Source organism: Etheostoma cragini, chromosome 6 (genome assembly GCF_013103735.1).
Source record: "Etheostoma cragini isolate CJK2018 chromosome 6, CSU_Ecrag_1.0, whole genome shotgun sequence".
In the NCBI taxonomy this organism is placed as follows: domain Eukaryota; kingdom Metazoa; phylum Chordata; class Actinopteri; order Perciformes; family Percidae; genus Etheostoma; species Etheostoma cragini.
In genome coordinates this window covers 20,832,625-20,853,552 of record NC_048412.1, presented here as the reverse complement: position 1 = coordinate 20,853,552, position 20,928 = coordinate 20,832,625, and the positions used below count along the sequence as shown (strand labels likewise).

The 20,928-nt window shown below is 39.3% G+C and overlaps 3 protein-coding genes across 3 annotated transcripts in view; 1 reads left to right on the top strand and 2 right to left on the bottom strand.

Moving 5' to 3' along the window:
* LOC117946817 (cytochrome P450 4B1) overlaps window positions 1-20,928 on the bottom strand; it is a 30,966-nt gene that overhangs the window by 9,340 nt on the left and 698 nt on the right. Inside the window, exons 2-12 of the mRNA XM_034875210.1 lie at window positions 20,702-20,846; window positions 20,496-20,540; window positions 20,265-20,392; window positions 19,960-20,084; window positions 19,666-19,820; window positions 18,804-18,910; window positions 16,943-17,133; window positions 16,675-16,808; window positions 16,245-16,309; window positions 14,469-14,551; window positions 12,870-13,270 (exon numbers count right to left, since the gene is read on the bottom strand). Of these exons, the coding sequence (XP_034731101.1) occupies window positions 13,093-13,270; window positions 14,469-14,551; window positions 16,245-16,309; window positions 16,675-16,808; window positions 16,943-17,133; window positions 18,804-18,910; window positions 19,666-19,820; window positions 19,960-20,084; window positions 20,265-20,392; window positions 20,496-20,540; window positions 20,702-20,846 (1,356 nt within the window). The 3' untranslated portion in view covers window positions 12,870-13,092. The remainder of the gene's footprint in view (window positions 1-12,869; window positions 13,271-14,468; window positions 14,552-16,244; window positions 16,310-16,674; window positions 16,809-16,942; window positions 17,134-18,803; window positions 18,911-19,665; window positions 19,821-19,959; window positions 20,085-20,264; window positions 20,393-20,495; window positions 20,541-20,701; window positions 20,847-20,928) is intronic.
* On the bottom strand, window positions 49-4,883 carry themis2 (thymocyte selection associated family member 2). The gene is made up of 6 exons (XM_034875209.1): window positions 4,721-4,883; window positions 4,104-4,244; window positions 3,592-4,017; window positions 1,740-2,950; window positions 1,334-1,442; window positions 49-527 (listed from the first exon to the last, which is right to left on the bottom strand). Exons 1-6 carry the CDS (start codon window positions 4,821-4,823, stop codon window positions 409-411), a joined length of 2,109 nt encoding a protein of 702 aa, XP_034731100.1. The 5' UTR covers window positions 4,824-4,883; the 3' UTR covers window positions 49-408.
* On the top strand, window positions 6,188-11,944 carry ppp1r8b (protein phosphatase 1, regulatory subunit 8b). Its single transcript, XM_034875218.1, has 7 exons — window positions 6,188-6,294; window positions 6,797-6,857; window positions 7,217-7,370; window positions 7,885-8,102; window positions 8,497-8,641; window positions 8,972-9,036; window positions 9,390-11,944. Exons 1-7 carry the CDS (start codon window positions 6,242-6,244, stop codon window positions 9,741-9,743), a joined length of 1,050 nt encoding a protein of 349 aa, XP_034731109.1. The 5' UTR covers window positions 6,188-6,241; the 3' UTR covers window positions 9,744-11,944.

Genomic DNA, 20,928 nt, shown 5'->3' with positions numbered 1-20,928 from the left:
AGATTACCTGCCCTTTTTCTGCTTTGCCCGCCAAGAGAATTTGGCCCACCCGTGAAAGAGTAACATCATGGCTTTCAAACGAGCAAAGTGGCAGTTGGTCAAGGCCACCAGTTCTGCACCATGGCAGAATTTTGGGAAAGAGACTTCAGGTATAGTATTAGGGGACCACTAAGGTCTATATAAAAGCAACCAAAGAGTACCATGTCATGGGACCTTTACTACTGAACTGAAAAATCTAGCCTTTTGATAAACTAATTATTTTTAGCATGAAATGAAATCACAAAACTTAGGACCAGTTTGACTGCAAAGTCTCAGCATATAAATCTATGCCGTTGTACATTGCCATTATATTATTCAAGATAAGGGGGCCTGCCGCCCATATGGGGTATTTAGCTGTTGTTGTAATATTTAGTAAAACATGATGTTCTCTTGTGCTTTCTTCATCATCGTTGTAAAAGTTTCGTCCACAGTTTCATAGTCATGGTCACTTTCCACATCTGCTGCAACATCTGCTGCATCCAGCGGCACTGGGGAGAAACAGGGGTAGGGTTTATTGATCAATAATATTCACAATATTTTAGATTTTTCTCACTAAAGACAAACAAGACTAGGTCAAAATCAGTATATGGCTGGACCGTCTATGTTCAATATTCTTAATTGTGGCCAAATTGTTACAGCAATAGTCATTGGTTGTGTCTATGAATATACTGTATATGGGAATATATTAAATGTTCATCTGTAGTAGTGCTGATTTATAGTATTTTCATGCTGTTGCAGCAATATGGAGATGCTTAATGAACCCATTGCAACACATCCTACATGTGTAGGACTAGTCCTTTTTGTTTTTGTTATTTGAGCAGTTTATCTGTTAGCGTTCTGGAGCAATAGTCTATAATTTTGCAAGAAAACACACTGATAATCTATAATAATCAATATAGAAGACACATTATACATTATTTAAATGATCTGATTCCTGCCACTCTCCTTGCTGCACACAATGCCCTATTTGCTCGTGCTTGGCTAGCATTTGCTACAAACTTCAGAGCCCCTTTGTCTTAATAAGCTTCTCTGTTTTAATAATCAACAATTAAAAATCGAACGATATATTCGTGACCTGTTTATTAACATGTAAATCTTCAGTTGGGATCTTGAATTGGGCTGGGTGCCACAGACAGAGTAGGCAAGTTTAAGGTAATGTTGGTTTAGGTCTTTTAGTAATATTTGTTTAAAATAATAAAAAAACAACTAATATAAAAATATAGAATACTATAAGAATTAGTTTTTCCTAGCATGGCTGAAATCTAGGCAATATAATATGGAGAAAGAGCTTCACCTTTTTTGTTCCTTTCCACATAAGTGTTTGGCAGAGCCTTGCCTGTTGTCATTTCAGCCGCTGTGTGCTTTCGGGGTATGACTGGTGGAGGTTGATCATCCAAGATAGACTAAGAGGAAGTCAGAAACATTCAGCGTTATTGCAGTCTTGACTTCTTTATCACCAAGAAAAGTGGAAGCATCATTTTTTTTGTGACAGTTTCTGCTTCTGAACAGTTTGAGATTTCCTGAAAGTCAAATTGTGAGATATTGTTTTTGACAGACAAAAACAGAAGTCAGGATGTGCTGTGTTTCAAAGAACAGTTTTAGACACATGACAGGAAGACCTTCTAAAAATGATAGCTCAACCACAATATATTCTAAGTATCTCTGGGGATTTTAAAACATGCATGTAAAGCCATACTGACCGGAGGTGGGGGAGCTGGGGGCCTTTTTTTGCTGTTTAAAGTCAAGTCTGCTAACTCCTTGGTTGGAATGCTTTTGTCTGGTGCATTCTTGGATTTGCCTGCTTTGGATGACTTCCCCGAGGATTTTGATGATTTTTTTGAAGACTTTGAAGACGAAAGATTTCGCTTTGGTGGTCGAGGTGGTGGAGCTGCATCTGAGTTGCCGATTTTGCTAAATTCATAAAAGAATGTGTTTGTCACCTCGGTAATTCTGTCCACATGGCATTTAGGTGGTTGACCGTTGGGCCATGGGAGGGGGTCCTTGGTGAAAAAGACAGACATAGAAAGCCACCGGGTTGGGATCTCAAAACAGTGGTCTGGCTTTTGTGGAAAGCTCGCCTGGATGGTGGGCTCTAGCATAGCCCCCTCTATTCTGAGACTTGGAAATCCAACTAGTGGATCAGTCTCGAGTTCAGTATCCCGGCTCACTACTTTAACATCCAGCGGCAAACTAAACTCTTTACTCAAGTCCCTGAGTCTGTACTTCTTGTTATCAGTGAGTACCTCCACAAAGGTGCCCTGCATGTACAGAGGCATGAGAATAACCTCTGTCTCATCCTGCTGCTTGACCTCCTCTTCATCATCATCCTCATCATCATCTGGCTCTTGGAGACGCTGACACAAAAGAGCCTCGACGGACTGCTTCTGTCCCTTGCTGCTTTCACAAGGCAACTCCATCCTTTCGCAGCGAACAACCTCCAGCTGTTCACCCACACTGAGGGCAGGCAGGCCCTCCTCCTCAACTCCCTCACAGCTCCTTGTTACGCTGACCTTCAGGCCTGGTGCATGGATTGACGCAACATACAGCTCATACACGGAATTAAACTCTCTTGGCCGCCTACGTAATCGTCCACCATATTGCTGAGATGCCAGGAAGTACTGCTGTGCCCTTCGGCTCTTCAGGTTGGATAATAAAACCATTGCTGAGGTTCCTACCTTGTGGAAAATCAGCTGGCTGCCTGTACTAAGCTTTGGTAGCCAGCTGCACTTAAACAGAGAGTTGGTCTCTGCTCCTTCCAATATCTCTACTACTGTAGGGAAGGAGTTATCTGGCTGGGCATGGACCTCCGTCAGACTGAGCGGGGTCACAAAATGTACATCCTTACACGTCTCAGTGACATCGATCACTTCCACCTCTAAGCTGGAGGGAAACTTCAACACATTCTTCCTCACTGTACAGAAAATGAAAAAAATTATGTCAGCAAAAGTAATAGAGGCACTTGATGAAATTAAAGTAAGCAGAGTATAGTGTGTATTATCAATGTTGGAAGAGGTATTTATAACTTTTACCAGAAGCAAAGGTACTACTAGTAAAAGTACCAATACAGTGTAAAAAATATGCCTGCATTCCAAATTATCACCAGCAAAATGTAATGAAAGTCTCACAAGTAAATGTGTTGGAAAAATGTCCACGTGAGTGTATCATAATATAACAGTAGGCTATATTATATTACTGACTGCTAATTTGAACTACTTTATTTACTGTTGGGTAATGTTATCTGTAACAAGGCATCATATTTAATGAGATCATCAATGATTTTGTAAAATCTTCATCTGCCCATAACTATCCCACAAACCGGAAGATAAATGTAGTGGTATAAAGTACAGTACTTGGTTCTCAGATGTAGGTAAGGAATAAAGTAGCTTTCATTAAAAACACTACACGTAAAAGTACTTCAAATTCATATTTGAGTGCAATACAATGTGTAATATAAACAGACATGTGAAAATAATACCCATTATGTAGGCCTATGTAAGATGTAGATAACTTTAATTAATTTCAAATAAAATAGAAAAAGGAAGTAATTCTCACAGTTCATGATGGCGTGGACCTGGTATATCGGACTGAGGACCAGGGTTCGTTCACCCTTGGTGGTGTTGATCAAATGAAACTTTCGACTACGCAGGCAGGGCGAGGACATGATCTCCTGCAGAGTGAAGCACTCCTCGCTTTCACACTCCCTGAACTCTCCTTGGGAAGAAAATGGGATGCACACTTCCGCTGAGGCTTCCTCTTGTCCTTGAACATTGCAGCGCACATAATCCTCCTCACCCTCATGCCGCTCAATGGAGAGCACTGTTAGAGCTCTGCCGGCTCCCAGTGTGAAATTGCCAATGGTTATCTTGAAGTTGTTGGTAAAAGTGAAGGGAAGGCAGGATTCCAGGCCCACAGGCCTCAGGCTCACCATCTCCTCGATACTACTGTATGGCATCTCCTCTGGAACAACTTTGAATAAACCTGAGAAATATCAACTAGTGTCAGTGGTCAGCTACTAAACAAAAGGAGCTGTTCTCATTAGAATCTTGTCTATTGCTTAGACAAACCTGTGTGGGTGATGGGCAGCTCAAACTGCTCATTGTTGCTGATGTCGTCACAGTGAACGGATAGGAGCTCAATGTTAAGGACCTTTATTAGATCCCCAGTAGAAAAGCACACTTCACTTCCAGAAATTTCATATATAGAACCTGAATCGGAGAGTGAGAAATAGAGCAAAGAAGGAACTAAATTATGAGATCAACATTAAACAATGAGCAGACATATCAAGCATAACTAGCATGTTTTCTTAATTGTTTCAACTGTGACACAATCTTAATTTAATTACTTACTTACTTATTTACTTACCAACGATGGACAATAAAAACCTTTCAACTAAAACAAATGCTCACTATCTTATTTGCTTACAATAACGTCTGAGTCTGGGCTGGCAAAAAAAGGAAACATGTATAATGTATATATAAATGTATGCAATATATAAACAGACACAAAACAAAAATCTAGACAGTTTATGATGTGTAGAGATCTAAACTGGAAAAAACTGAAAAGATTTGAGATTATAATCTCTTATCTCTACTAAATTATTATGATCTCTAATCTTTTCAACTTTGTCCTCATCTACCCTCACAGTTTCAATTCACAATGAATAAAACAAACAAATGCCTACCTTGGAAATACACTCCAGAGCAAACTTGTAGAATTTTTGGCAGACAAGAGTTGTCCAGTGAAGCAATTAATTGCTGAAGTGGCAAAGCAGTCGTGCCTGCCATCACTGTTGCCTCAGTGTTCTGCAATCAAAAATGAAGACAAGACAGCAAATGACATGCGAATCATGAAAGGAGGTTGCTTTCACATTCAAAAACCACAAAAGTGAATGAGGAAGTTACAGGAGCTGTTTGCACAATGCTTGCATTTACAGGCAGAGAACAAGAGATATGATGTACTGTACGTCTTATTAGAATGTTGTGGAAGAAGATGTGTGAGTTATTAAGCCTGATTGTAATGTAAAACCTAGCCATCACCAATAGGCCAAGACACTATAGGATATATACCTTTATAAGGAAATGTGTCACGACGTGCATGTATGTGTGTGTGTGTGTGTGTGTGTGTGTGTGTGTGTGTGTGTGTAAGTGAGTGAGTGAGTGAGTGAGTGAGTGAGTGAGTGAGTGAGTGAGTGTCACTGAACTGCAAACTAACTGCAATGTGCACATATAACATCTCAAGGGATAACTTACTCCACTCAAATAGAAAAAAAATCCACTCTTTATGAAAATTGCTTCAAGGTCTTAATGGTCCAAAACACCTAATCTTTTTTTGCATACATGTGAGGCAGACAACCCAGCCGGGCCAGAAGGATTACCTGAGCTTTTGATCAAATGTCATTTTAGTCGCTGTACCAACCTTACATCCAAACACATCCTGATTCACATCAATGTAGGGAACTTACCTCACCGTCTCTTAAACCACCTCACCAACATAGTAGGCAACACACTCACTTCCTTTTGCTATCTGCGCTGTAGAACAAACCAAGCATACTCCCACCTTGTGACATGACAAGGCAGCCCCTCACAGCCTTTTACAAAACCCACATTTTCCAAATCTCTCTCTCTCACACACACACACACACACACACACACACACACACACATACACACACCACACACACCACACACACACTTTCCATTGTCCAACTTGTTATAGAAAAACTTATCAAATGATCAAAACACTGATGTAAAGAAAATGCTTCTTTTCGTTTCATAAATCAGAAAGACAAAGCCCTTAGCACAGTCCTTGTAACAAAATTATGACATCTGAGAAACCAGTCTTTTCAAACTTCTTAAAGACTAACTTTCCACAATGACATTAATCATATACATTTCAAAACCATTTTACTGAAGCAGACCTATATTGAGTCAGAAATGTGGCATCTGAGGACCCCTAGTGGTTCAGAAAGAAAATAAAAGTTGTTCTTTACTCTAATTTGCTTCACTAAATATTAGCACAGTGAAAGGATGATCATGATACCCTTGCCCAATTTCATTTAAACGTATGGACATGACATATTTTAGTAAATAGATTTGGTGGTCTAGTTTGGATGTTATATGTTAGAATTGTAAGACTACAACTCCCAGTAACCCCTAATGACGTTTACCCAACATGCAGCTTGGCTATGAGAAGATAAGTCAAGATGGCGACTAAAATAATCAAAGAAAGTGCTCCTCCTTTTGATTGTCCAACATGGTGAGAAAATGCACATGCTGAAGTTGTAACTGTTTCTTTGTAATGCAATACCACATGCAAATGAGCAAAGCGGCATTTACTCACTTATATAACTGTTTTTTCTACTGAGAGAGTAGCTTGTACTTACTGTAGCTAACGTTAGCAGCAAAGCTAGCAGGCAAGCTAACCCGTTAACGCTGCCATTAACTTGGCGTTGGGTGTATTTTTTTCTTTTTTTCAAGAAGATGCTGCACGTGTTTGCTTTTAGGAGTGTCGGACGTTCAGTGATATAGAAAAGGCATTTTATCACGTCTTAGCCTTTGTCTTGGTCTGTGATAGCATTGCTCTTGCATGAGTTTCCATGAGCTGACGTTACACACGTTATTGAAAACAAACCATTAAGAAGGACAAGAGAAACAAAGACATGATATTCATGTATTGCTTGTAACGATCAACGTTGCACAAATGCCCGTATTGTAGAATGTGTAAACATTAAACTTGTTCATCAAATGGTTTCTTTCAGGGCAGGCAAGCCGCCCCAAGGGCTTCATCTAGACGTGATGAAGGGAGACAAACTGATGGAGGTAACTGAAAAATATTTTACTTCAGGTCACGGTGGCCTTGCCATCAGCTTACTGTTGTTTTAAACTTGTGTTTCACCATGTAATGGATCACATTATGGGTTGTAAGTTAGTTGAGTGCACCAGATACGCGCCTGACAGTCCACTTTGTCCCAGATGTGATGCACACTGGAATTTTCTATGGCTGCATGGCTACAAACGGTGCAATAGCATCATCAGCTCTGAGATTTAAGCTTTTCAATGGGAAGCATCACTGTGAAGTTATGGCTCAGAGGCACAGATACAATTCAGAATGTTTATTACAGACAGTTTAAGCAGTTGTTTGAATGAACATGATTCACTGAAACTGTCTCTCGCTTTAGAAACTGATCATCGATGAGAAGAAGTACTACTTATTTGGGAGGAACCCCGATTGGTGTGACTTCACCATCGACCATCAGTCATGCTCCCGTGTCCATGCGGCCCTGGTCTACCACAAACACCTGAAAAGGGTCTTTCTCATAGACCTCAACAGCAGTAAGACATCATTCACATTCACACTTTATATTTGGAACCAGAGTCTGGAATGGTTGGGCACACACATGCTAAGGGCTGAAATACTAACAAAACTGACCCGTAAATATACTTATTTTTTTTGTCCAGTGATCGATTTGTCGTTGGCAAGAAAATGAATTGGCTATTTTAACGTTATTGAGAATGGATTAATTACTTAAGTAGTTTTTCAAGTTAAAATCCTAAACATCATCTGGTTGCAGCTTTGTTTGTTTTTAGGTCCCGGTAAATGAAATATTTTTTGGTTTGTACTTGGACGAACAAAAAACAATTTTAATATTTTTCTTTTGGAAAACTTTTATTTAGTTTTAATATAATTTCTGACATTTTATAGACAAATCAATGAATCGCTGTGCAGCACATTACATTGCCAACAGAGGCAAATCTTTTTTGATTCAGTTATGTTTACAAGAATGTAAACTATGTATAATCTGTCTTAACATAAGCAAACGTCTTTGTTTGATTGTTGCTGTATTAGCACACGGTACTTTCCTTGGACACATCCGTCTGGAGGCACATAAACCTCAGCAAGTTCCAATAGATTCTACAATATCTTTTGGGGCTTCAACAAGGACCTACACCATCAGAGAGAAACCTCAAACCCAAGGCCCCGCTGGCACAGGAGACAGTAAGACAGGAGAGGATGAGGAGCTGAAAGGACTGCTTGGGCTTCCAGAGGAAGAGACGGAGCTAGAGGTACATTAAGTTCTCAATAACAATATTTAGCAAAGTTTTGCCAACCAAACAGGGAGCCTCGCGCTGGCGCCCTTCCATCAGCATGTACTGCAGTACGCAGTCGGAGTTGGTTGAAAATTATCAAAACCTTTTGTTAAGTTACCAGTAAATGCTAGCTAGGCATCTTTTGTTGCAAGGCGCTACCAAACGCTAAACACAACAGTTTTTAGGCAACCAACACACAGTGAGAGGGTTAGTTTTACAACAAAAACAAAGACAACACCCCAAAATAAGTTCATGGCTATTTATCTAATTCTACCTGTTATTATCCGGCTCAGTCTGGTTACTGTTGTGTTGTAAAGTAGAAAATTCTTTATCTATGCAACCACACACATTTTTTTCTGCATCCTGCCAGAATTTGACAGAGTTTAACACGGCTCACAACAAGCGCATCTCCCTACTGACCATTGAGGAGGGTAATCTGGAAATCCAGAGGCCTAAGAGGAAACGCAGGAACTCCAGGGTTACCTTCAATGAAGAGGACTCCATCATTAACCCAGGTACGAATCCTCGAAGTAAAGACAATATTTAAGTAAACACAAAGAATTGCTCATACCTAGTAAACAGCTCCCGAACTATTTTTTGTGTGGTTGATTGCTCTCATTTTTCAATATTCATTTTGTAAATTCTTTTAAGAATCTTGTTTTTTGAAGTTTTACAGCCGAATTGAAAATTAGTTTAGAGGGTTTGAGTTTTGATCTCGGCTAAGACTTTTACAGACAGTAAAAACACAAGGTAATTTGTTTTAATCTGATTTGAAGGGTATTGCAGTGAGAGAGCTCAGAAATAAAATCTGCAATAAATTGTAACACTTGTATTATAATTTACAGAGGATATAGACCCCTCGGTGGGCCGGTTTAGAAACATGATACAGACTGCTGTCATCCCCATTAAGGTAAGCTTTGGTTTGATCAAGCATGTTTTCTTACTTACTTTTGATATTTAAGTTGACAGGCTGCAAATTATTACAATGTGTTGAGCTGTTTGCTCGCTCGGCACTTTAACAGTGCTGTTATAATAACTAATAACTTATAACGTGTGTAGCTCCCTAGGTGAGCATGGCACCAGTATTTTTTAGAATGATTGGTTCTGATCTGTTTCAATCAACAACAACAAAATAGTGCACCGATATAGTGTTGTATAACACCGTGATCATCTGCAATGTGTTAGGTCTATGACCTGTAAATGTATAACGTTAGGGCTACATGTGTAAGTTGTAAAGTAAACACTCCGTCATCCCTGCTGCAGAAACGAAGATCAGAGGGTCACAACACTCTGGGTCTTGATGAAATGACTTCAAAGCGCATCCACGGCTACAGCTTGGGTGGTGGTCTCTATGGGGACTTACCTCCCACCAGTCATGAGAACCAGCCAACAGGAGCTCCAGGAGGTGCTTCAATGCAGGGAGGGCTTCCTCTGCCCTTCCCTAATCCAGCACCAGAGGTGGACCTGGCCCCAGAGGCTCCCCACCCCCCTGTCACTCTCAACCCTACCCCTGTCACAGCCCCCTACCTACCAGAGACCCACAATGAGCCACGCAAAAAGAAGTATGCCAAAGAAGCATGGCCGGGCAAGAAACCCACCCCTTCACTACTCATCTAACAGTTTTGTAAATCTGCTGGGTCTCTGGTTGCCAGCAGACACATCAGGGACTGTGACATGGCAGCGGTGGAGTCAGTAACTTCTCAATCTTCCTTTTATTGTTTGTTGTGCTACTCATCATCACAAAAAGAACCATACCATTTCCTTGTGGTCGGTTACAAAATATCATCTTCATTACCAAGTCAGCAGTTGATAAGTTGGCTAGAACATGGCAGGCGACAACTAACCTAATTTTACAAGACTTGGCAGTCAGCGTTTGGGCCTCAGTGTGGCAGTTAGATGTGTGTTTGTGAGTGACAGGCTGCATGGGGATGATGGTTCATGAGTTATGTTTTGGATGTAAAGTTGGATTTTTTTTTTTTACTACTAAAAAACGTTTCAACATTTTTTTTCACTCCAGTGTTTTGATAATGCTGTTGAACAAATGGCAAAAAGTACTTTTTTATATAAAATATTTTACTGTGAGAAGTCAGATAATCCAGACAGTAAGTACGTTTCTATCAACACAGAGGGCTGCTTTTTGTTTTGAAAACCTATTGATATATGAAACTTTTCCGTTACATGTATTAGACCAATCTAATGTCAACTAAAAAATTTTTTCTTTTCTTTCTTTTTTTTGGTCCAACAAGCCACTAGATGGCGACTTGTGCAAATGTTTTAGTGAGGTTTGGCTGAGTTGCTGGTCATTGATATTGGCCTGTTGCGCTAATCTTCACCTTGTCCAAAATCTCTATGTGGCATCCTATTAAGTGGTGTTGCAAGCTTCTTGTTGGATAAAAGCCATTTGCCCTGTCCAAACAGTATGTTGATCATATTTGTGTGTTGGCTTTTTCCGGTTTGAGTTTAAAATGGTTTGTTTTTTTCCAGCATCAGTATGCGATAAATACAAGGATATCACAGTTTTCCTTGTTGGTCATTGGACTATTGTTAAGTAGTAACAGAATATAGCAGAATTGAAACTGCAGCACAGTAAGAAATACCAACTTTGCTGAATAAATAAAAAAAGGTAGTAAAACAGGTTTGTTTTAGTATGTATAATGGCGTAAATATATTTGACATGCAACAGAGTATAGTGCAGCTTAAACAATACAAAACTTTTGCCCTTAACTGACTTAAGGCATAGGAACTGTGCAAGAAGTCTTTGCACAGTAGGGAAAAAACATTGTGATAATGTCAAACTGGTGAAACACTATATAATTAGTTTTTTCACAGGGCTGGGTATTTTTTTAAAGAATTACGATATCAGTACCAATACCAGTACCCGATTACTGATACCAAGAGAGAACTTAAATTTATACCATTTTTTTTTTCTGTACTTCATTCGATCATGTAAATGTACACATGCAGTTGCAGAAAATACCATTGCCACTCCCCGTCCTGGTGATTTTTACACAAATACGTTTTATAATTGTTGAAATGCACACAACTTCACCCGCCACACACTGTATGTGTTGAGGCTGGCTTCGAACAAATCCATACTTCAAAAAAATAATTTTGTATAGATCTGGGTATGAAAAGGATCAAAGGCAGGTATCGTTTGACTGGAGATGTTCGGATACTTCTTGGTACTGGGATACCTTAAAGGTATCAAGTATTGATACCCAGCCCTCTCTGTACAAAATTTACTGAAAGTGTAAACGTCCCATGAAATGGCATTCTTACTTTTTGGGGGCATTTAGCTTTTATTCAAAGATGGACCAAAGGCAGAGTTGAAGGGGGAGAAAGAGTGACCTGCAATGAAAGTCCTCAAACGTAATCAGACCCAAGACATTGTGGTCACAGTATATGGTATGCATCCTAACCACAAGGCTGCCTAGACACCTCTTTGTATTCCTCTTTTTGAAAGAGGTCATTGTGGGGACATTAGACCGTAAGCTATCAATCTTACTGTAAACAAAGGGTCTAGTAGTTATGGTAAGAAAGGTAGGTGTAATTGGATTAAACATGCAGAAAGACCACATGGCCTAAATGGTTGGACTTTTTAAGTTCTCCTTTGGTACAGCGTGAGGCCACCACTAAAGATGTACTGATTTTGTTTTTGTTTTTTTATTAAGTTCAAGCGGCCCTTTCATGGGATCTTATAAGTGAAAGGTTGGACGAAGTGTTTCACTTTTACAAACTGTGCTAGTGGCTTTTTGTCCTTGTGGGGGTGTGGATTTTGTAATCATAGGACTGTAAATAAAAATGAATTACTTTTGACTCGTAACTTTGCAGTGTTTTCAGTTGTGAATAACGTTGCATTGCAATTGCTCTGATATCAACTGCCTGTCTTCTACGGGGCGGCTGTGGCTCAGTGGTAGAGCGGTTGCCTGCCAATCGGAAGGTTGGTGGTTCGATCCCCGCCCCTGCAGTCATTGTCGAAGTGTCCTTGGGCAAGACACTGAACCCCGAGTTGCCCCCGGTGCTGCGCATCGGAGTGTGAATGTGTGTGAATGTTTATCTGATGAGCAGTTGGCACCTTGTACGGCAGCCCCTGCCACAGTGTATGAATGTGTGTGAATGGTGAATTGTGGGAACCACAATGGTTCCCTGTAGATGTAAAAGCGCTTTGAGCAGTTGTTAAGACTGGAAAAGCGCTATATAAATACAGCACATTTACATTTACATTTACATTTACGGAAAGTCCTCTAGAGGCAAGTACATGGATGGCTTAAAAGCAAACAGCATAGGCAATGCAGTTGTGTTTGTAGAGCACGTTTCAGCAACAGGGAAATCCGTTGACAGAGCACAAAGGTGATCCTGTGTGTTGTCTATTGTATTGCTTACTACACCTTCCTGTAACTTTATTCTGAAAGTAAACTTTGAACAGATGCTTCAGAAGTACTTTAGACCTTTTAAATGAGTCGATGCATCCTTGAAAAAAATCACTTTCATGACAGGCGATAACAAGTCACACAGAGGCAGTAAACTGTGTTAATGTGTAAGTATGATTTATTGAAATTTTGGAACTTTCACACTACAAAGCGACTTTGAGTCTATGAAAAGCGCTATATAAATTCCATTTATCGTTATATAATTTTGCTGAACACTAAAGACTAGTGTGTAAAAGTTCAAACTACCTTTTTCATAAACACCAAAAAGGCAGACAAAATGTGAACAGGCTCTCTTAAAGTAAAACACTCAAACATTATTCCAAAATACAAATGCAACTTCTTTTTCAGCAATTCCCCCTTAAATCATGTTCAACCACTAAATAATAGTGCACAGATAGTGTCATAAATTCATGATTATCTGTTCGGGAATGCATGTCAGTGTAAACGTTAAGTTAAATATTAGAATGAAAATACTTCAGCTCTTCAATATGTTATCTATTTTCCAGGTTAAAAGCATTGTATACAGTTATTTCCCTTTACTCCTGGGGGTCTACAGGTTGGATCTTGATGTGGATGCCATTGAGTGAGCGAAGCACCAGTCTAGGAATTATTTTAGGTTTCTGAGTTGGGTCCTCTATCAGCTGGTATCTCTTCAGTGTCAGGGCGGTTGCCACTTTCAGCTCATTCATGGCGAAGGTCTGACCAATGCAGTTTCTGAGTGAGGAAAACAGAAACAACTTGAGAATTATGATGATAAATGAAATGCTTTTTAACAATAACAGAAGATGACAGCAACATGTCATAAGAGCAGCGCCTTTCACCCTTTTCACAAAGAAGGGATATTTTATTGTCAAGGAAATCAAATCAGCAGTCACTAACAAAATTATTATAATTGTTTTTACGTGGACATAATATTAGAGTAGTGTGGACAAAACATTAGCAAGCTTTGCAGTGTTGATATGCTGAAGCTCATGATGAATTGATGTTTCTTTTGGTTTTATTGTGTTTTTTTCTGTGTTAGGCATTCGTTTTCAAAATATACAAAACATTTTGCTAAATGAAGTGACATTTGCAATGTGTGCAACTGCTGCATTAGAAGGTTTAATTTATAAGCTTCACCAAATTTACTGCAGGGCTAGTGTTTGTGTTCATAAATCTCAGTACGTTTAATTATTGCAATTTGTTTCTTTTTGTAACAAGAATTTCAAACTAAAATCCAAAGATTTGTATGAAGTATTAATGGGATTAATCCTTTTAGAGTTTTAGAGTTCTCCATATCTGTTGTTTACTCTAACCCCTAATATAACTTTTGTTTGCATACAGTTTGTTTTGTGTTGGTAAAAAGGGCGCTGGTGCCAGTTCCAACATCCACATACTGTCAGATAAACCCTGGTTTTCACACAGCCTGCATTGACCGTCAGACAGTCTGGCAAAAAAGCAGGTCTTGCCATTAATTTGAAAGGGGCAGGAGTTGCGAAACGTTAACACCGACTCAACTTTTGGAGAAATGCAACCCGACGTCACATTGCGGTGGCCAATCATGTAACCAGAGATCAGACTAGTCTGTATATTTTGAGCTATAGTTTGAGATGGTGTGAGAATCCCATACAGTAAACAGGAAACATCACTGCCTTTATCACTACCATGAGAACGTTTTAAAACACTATGAGGGTAAAAAACCAAACACAATCACTGAACTGTCCAGGAGTTTGTGTTTGAGTTTGTGTGAAAACGTCCAGATCTATAAGCGATCTGACCAAAAACAGTAATTGTAAAATGTAAAGTCTACTTTTGCTACATTAAGGGGTAAAAGAACGCAACACTCGCGCCCCCGCGGATAATTGTCGGATTGCTTTTTAGGTGTAAATGCAGCCTTAGTGAGCCAGTCACATGAAATCAGGTGAGGTCTAACCTTGGCCCAGCAGAGAAGGGCACAAACGCATGAGGGGACCTCGTGGAAACATTCTCTGGTAGGAAACGCAGTGGGTCAAAGACCTGTGTTGGCAAAAAATGGAGAAAAAAAACAACAATTTTGAATTTGATAGAATTTATCTCACATGCATACATTAATACAGTGAGTAACCTGTAGCTCCTAGGGATCTAGTTTGGGACATGCTGAAGTCTGGGACCAGAGGACTAATGTTTGCATTAGTTGTGAACCTATTTGATAACTGTCACTTTGTGTAGAAACAGTATGCTGGGTGTTAAGATAATTACATTATCAAAGAATTGACAGAAAACGCTGTAGATCTCTCGAATTTCATGATTACTTGCAAACAGAACAAGAAGCCGGTTTCAGCACTACAGAATAGTACAGAAATGACTGACTTAAGCTTCAAACAGTAGCTTATTTATGATTAAAATACAGTCATAATACTGAGTAGATATTGTCTTCCTTATCCTCAGTCAGGGAGGGCATGAATGCCTTTAGGAAGACAGCATGCTCAGACAAGGGCCTCATTTCTAAAACCTATTACGAAAGAGAATTTGCAGGAAGCAGAGTGAAATATGCGGTTGCAACATTCCTTACAAAAGTCAGGATTTGTACAGAATTTAGATGCATAAAAATATGCCCAGTTTTCCGCAATATTTTTAATCATGCGTGTGATGGAGGATAACGCTTCCGAGGCTTTGTAGACTGCGTTTTAGTGACCTCTGATGGTAAAATGAAATGTCACATTTAAAGCATTCTGGCTGCAAAGCGCACAGCCTGCGCCACTTAATTACTGCAATGAAGCCAATATGACTCCAATCCACGACTGGTTTATTGTACTCAATTAACCTATTGTAACAAGAAATACATAGCCGTAGAGTTCCCGATGGTCTGTGTATTGCAACAAATCAACAACACGGCAGATTTGACATTGCTCTAAGATTTAGCAAGAGAACTTCAAAATATCACACTGAATCGTGTTTTTTCCCCCCATTTGTCCGTTTCGTGATTGGTCATCAAGGGCTCCTTGACAAGGCTGGAATATTCATTGATTGATTGATTGATATGGACCTTATTAGGACAAAAATGGGACGGACTTGGGAGGAGCGTGAGGCTCGTGCACGACTGAATAAAGTAACGCAAGCGCATATTTATACCAAGAAGAGTCTGTACAACTGTGCAGAATTCTGATTCAACCCCAACCGGCCCGTCAGACACCGCCTACCAAGAGCCTGGGTCTGACCGAGGTTTCTGCCTAAAAGGAAGTTTTTCCTCGCCACTGTCGCACTGTTGCTTGCTCTGGAGGAGACTACTAGAACTGTTGGGTCCTTGTAAATTCTGGAGTGTGGTCTATCTGTATAGTGTCTTGAGATAACTCTTGTTATGAATTGATACTAAAAATAAAATTGAATTGATTTGAATTGTTTTGAATCAGAATGTTGTATTTGCATACGAAAATTCTGACTTTTTGGCGCACAGAATCTTTCACAATGGAATCTATGCAGAGTTTTATAAATGAGGACATGCAGTGGCTCCGTGTTATCTTGTTAGAGTAATCAGTATAATATGGTATTCTTATGCAAACAGTTTTAATACTAACAAGACAAAAGTATATAAATCACACTGGGCCAAAAACAGCAAGCAATACATTAACTTTTACCATTGATTCTATTAATCATGTACACCGTGTAGTGAGTGAGCAAAGAAGAGCTTTCACTTGACAAAGACATGCTCTGAATTATCATCTTGACTTACATTAGGGTTCTCCCAGACAGTTGCATTCCTGTGAATCCCATACACACTTGTTCCAACATGACTTCCTACAAAAAAAGGGGTGTTTTGCTTATTGTGCACGGACTGTACAACAAAGTGTGTGAATACAAATAGACAAACATTTAATATATTTAGGTGTGAGACACATTATTGCAAACCTACTACCTTTAAAAACGTAGGTTAAAGGATTACTATGTGCTGTATGTTGTGCAAGACTGACTTTACAAAACAAAACAAAGGACAAAAGTCCATAATGGAAAACCAATCAGAGACAAAACCGTTACTAAGTTACATAAGTTAATATTTTATCTTTATACAGAGGGGGTAAAAGTTATTCTGTATGTATACTGTATGTATGTAACAGTATGCGGTTGTACCTATATGAACTTTGATATGAACATTGATAACTTACCTGTTGGCAAAGTCCTTCCATCAAAAAAAGTGATGGGTTTGGTGATCTTTCTTGACATTCCTGGTACAGGAGGGTAAAGGCGGAGGGATTCTTTTATGCACATTGTTGTGTATGGAATTTTACTGAGATCCTCCCTTAAAATAAGACAGACATGCGTTCAATACTCTCCACATAGTGACAGCCTAAAACTCACTTAATCCAGCTGTTGTGACACAGTGTGGAACTGACTTTCATTGCATATGGCAATGTTTTCAGCGTTTAAGCCTACCAATCCATGGTGTCCTTCCCATCCAGGGCTTGAATGATCTCCTCCCTGCAAATCTTCTGGTGTTCTGGGTGGCAGGCCAGAGAGTAGAGGATAAAAGAAATGCCACTGGCGGTGGTGTCATGGCCCTCAAACATGAAGGTGTCCACTTCTGCTCGTATATCTTCATCCGACAGACCCTGCTGCTTGTCATCCTGTTGAATAAAAGACAAAAATATTAAAAATGAGAATTAAAATGTATTAAAACAATTACTGTTGTTTACAATAAACCCACAATGAAAGAGCATCTACAATTTGAAGATAAAAGGATAACGGCCGTCTCGTTAGTGCCGAGTATTGGAAAGCAAGGCAACTTAAATAAAGTTAGTTAAAACACACTTCAGCAACAAGGCAATTCAAAGTAATTTACATGAAACACCAAAAGCATCAAGACAACGTGCATAACAACCACTACAGATACACATGTGAATACAATTAAAAAGTCAAAGAGAAAGTATAGAAAACACTAAAGTGAAACAAACATAAGGCATAAAATACAAGAACCAGGCAGCGTCAAACAGAAAAGTCTTCAGCCTTAAATTAAAAGAACTGAGAATGGCAGCGGACAGTTTGTTCCAGATATGTAGTGCATAAAAAGTGAATGCTGCTTTTCCATGTCTAGTTTTGGCTCTGGGGAAAGGAAGCAGATTGGTCCCAGATGACCTGAGAGGGTGGATGCTCTTAAGGCTTCATCGAGTAGCAGAAAGTGAGAAATGTTTTTTTGGCCCTAAACCATTCAGTGCTTTATAAACCAGCAGTAGTATTTTAAGAATCAATTCTCTAAAAAAGACGGGAAGCCATTGTAAAGAAGGTTTGTTAGCCTGTCGACAGTAGCAAACAAGGCACATGCATTGTTAGTTTTTTGGCGATAATGTCAGAATAACGACTGCCTTGCACTTCTAGGTCCCAAATTATAAATTAGTCTCTCTTATTAGATGTCTTAATGAACCTGGGGATTTATTTTTGGCCACCTGTGTTTAGCTTTTTAATACTGTTTTTCCTGGTCTTACCAGTGTGGCATTTCTCCAGTGAGATCTTTTCTTACCAGAGACAGCCATCCCCTTAGTGGTTGCACTGGCATCAATAACATTGGTAGGATTGAAATGATCTTTGAGCTTATTGACTGAGAACTAAAAGAGGGACTGGTGTGGAGGAATAAAGCTGAATGAATGTTTCACTGGTGTTTTTGGGGATTTACCATTTTATTACCGCTGTTTGAACTGAGATAGTACTGTCAAAGTAAACACAGGAATGATCAGATCAGAGCGGCATAAGTCATACAACCTTGGTCACGGAGATAGCACGTATGTTGGCTCCTTCACCAGATCAAAGGTGGAGTTAGGCAGTCTAGTGTGTGTGGACAGTGGAGATTAATTAACATAATCTTAGGTGCTATTAGGTGGGAAACGGCAATGGTAGAAACAAAACTGCACTGCTTTTCTTGTTGAAGATGCTCCGTTTAGACCAGACGCGTTCCTAATAGGCAACCATTAAATTACTCATTTTCAACTAACCGTTGTTTAATAATTGCCTATATATCAGGTTCTACATGACTTATTGCTTCTTTTTTTTTTTTTTACACCTGCGTCATTGTTTTTATTACTTGACAATTTTTTAAATTATTCGACACGTTTATGTGGTTGTCCTTAAAGTCTTATTCGTTAGTTTTAAACCTTGACTGAACATCAAACTTTCCTCTAGTTACTTTGAACTTAAAATGACGTATGCCTTAATGCTTTTGTTTTTAGGTTTGATTCCTGCTGCTACTTTAAGGCAAAAGTGAGAATGTTTCTAAATTCTGTTGTTTGGAGATGATATAACATACTCTTGCTAAGAGAAGGATGTCCAGAAAGTCCAAGTTCCTCTTGGCCTGTACCCGGTCCAGCTCCTTCTCCTCCTTGAGTGCTTCTTTCCTCTTTCTTATGACTTCCTCTTCAAAAGACAAGATAGTGAATGAGCATTTGCAGACTAACTCTTTAAATACAGCAACATGCAAAATAGAGAAACCGTATATCCCCAAAGCTTAGTGTGTGGGTATGCTATATTGGAAATTGATCAAATTTAGTATAATTGATATTTGACAATTGTTTTGGCAGATTGTCATTAATCTAATTATGTTTTGAAGGGAACACTCTGACCTACTCTTCTCATCTGGCGCATAGGCCAATGTCTATCTGACTCCAATTTGGTCACTTCACCCTGCACTTTCACTGTTGTCCTTAGTGTTTGTTGACTGGTAGACCAGGAAATCAATACTCAGGATTTGCTCAATTAAGTTATAACAAGCTGTAGTGAAAATGATATTACAAATAATACAATCAAATGCATATGGTTCAGAGTTCCATCAAGACTATCTCACCCTGACCATCAACACAGTCTTTCCGTCTCTGACCCTGAACCTCTCTCTGCCCTACTCATTTGTCCTCTTTTAGGTTTCCTCCTTCCGCCACGGTCTCTGACGCCGTTAATCAATTGGACATAGCTCAGAAGTTCTGTCTTCTGAGAAGATAGTGGGATGGGCTCTAGCCCTGTAATCACGCTCGCTCCCTCCCCCTCTCCTGGCCCAAAGATTTGTCTGTTACTATAAGATATTTTATTACGTGCATTCTGTTCCAAATGTTTATCATGAGCACTGCTCTAGGGCATTTTGTTCTAAGACAAATTCTTCTACAGTGGGAAGATCTTACCTGTATGACTGCGAGCCACTTTGCGTGCTTTTCTGTATCTAAAGCCATGTGGGCTGAGGTAGAATATGAGGTCATTGTGGTATGGAAACGTCCTGAACCGCAGGTTAATCAGATCACTGAGCTCATACACTGCTTTGATGTATGTATTTGTTCCACTGCAATGAGAACATAGGCAAACATGTGAAGTTCATGATTATGCTTATGCTTATGATTCAAGTTGCTGAATCAGTAAACAACGGAGCACAGAGTAGATCTAAATTTGTAAATGGCGGGAAAAGGTTTACATGGACTCACCTCTCCCTCTGACAGTTGCTGCTGTCGCTGAAGGCACACTTCAAGATGCTGTCTAGTGTCATAAGGCTCACATGATTAAACAATTCAAAGGACTCATTGGTTTTTGCATAACTTTCCCATTTGTCCTGAAAACAGTGAAAGAACAGATGTGACATCTCTGCAGGATATGGACAAAACTCCAACACACTTATACGTTCAACCAGCTTTGACATAAAGTATGTAGACAGCCCAAGCCTATACTTTCTTAACATTTCTTTGTTTGCTTATGAATTCTTATTTATACAACTAAACTGTCATTTACATACCAGCATAGTTTTTGCAGAGTCTGCCACCAGTTTAACATATGGTTTCAAAACATCATAATGGAAACCTGGGGTCAAGAGCCTTCTGTGCCGAAACCACTTCTGACCTTTTGACACTAATAAGCCTTCGCCTGAAGACAGAGACAGACGGAATGTGTGTCAGTGAGTAAAGCAATCACATCTCTGTAATAATGTGCCAAAGTATGCTGTGAGAGAAATGCAAAGCAGTCTTACCAATCCATGACTCAATAAATTTATATGACAAATCATCTTTTGGCTCTGTTGGAAAAACAAACAAATCCAAAACCCTGTAACATGAACCTTTGGTTTTAAAACAATGTAGCCAGTTTTCCTGGAGATTATAAAAAGCATGGAACTAACTACATGGTTATAATGCTGCATCATTTTAGTAAAGATTTAAAAAAGAATCGCTCACACACCTGTTGATGTCAGTAACGTTTTTACATAATCCGGATGGTGAATGTTTGTGAAACAGACAAAGGGTCCAAACCACACTGGGAAGGCATAAGGGTATTTTTGTCCCCATTTCACAAACTTATCCAAGTCTGTCCCATCTTGTTTAAACTAAAAGAAGAAGAATTAAAACATAGGAAGCTTATTTTACATACATACATACATACATACATACATACATACATACATACAT

Bases quoted from the DNA above. Each gene is read 5' to 3' on its own strand.
- themis2 (XM_034875209.1), bottom strand. From the start codon at position 4,823: ATGGCAGGCACGACTGCTTTGCCACTTCAGCAATTAATTGCTTCACTG. The intron at 4,018-4,103 runs GTTTGTCTAAGC...GATATTTCTCAG, and splicing joins GCTGCCCATCACCCACACAG to GTTTATTCAAAGTTGTTCCA. The intron at 528-1,333 runs GTGAAGCTCTTT...GTTTCTCCCCAG, and splicing joins TGTGGAAAGGAACAAAAAAG to TGCCGCTGGATGCAGCAGAT.
- ppp1r8b (XM_034875218.1), top strand. From the start codon at position 6,242: ATGGCGACTAAAATAATCAAAGAAAGTGCTCCTCCTTTTGATTGTCCA. The intron at 6,295-6,796 runs GTGAGAAAATGC...GGTTTCTTTCAG, and splicing joins CCTTTTGATTGTCCAACATG to GGCAGGCAAGCCGCCCCAAG. The intron at 8,103-8,496 runs GTACATTAAGTT...GCATCCTGCCAG, and splicing joins AGGAAGAGACGGAGCTAGAG to AATTTGACAGAGTTTAACAC.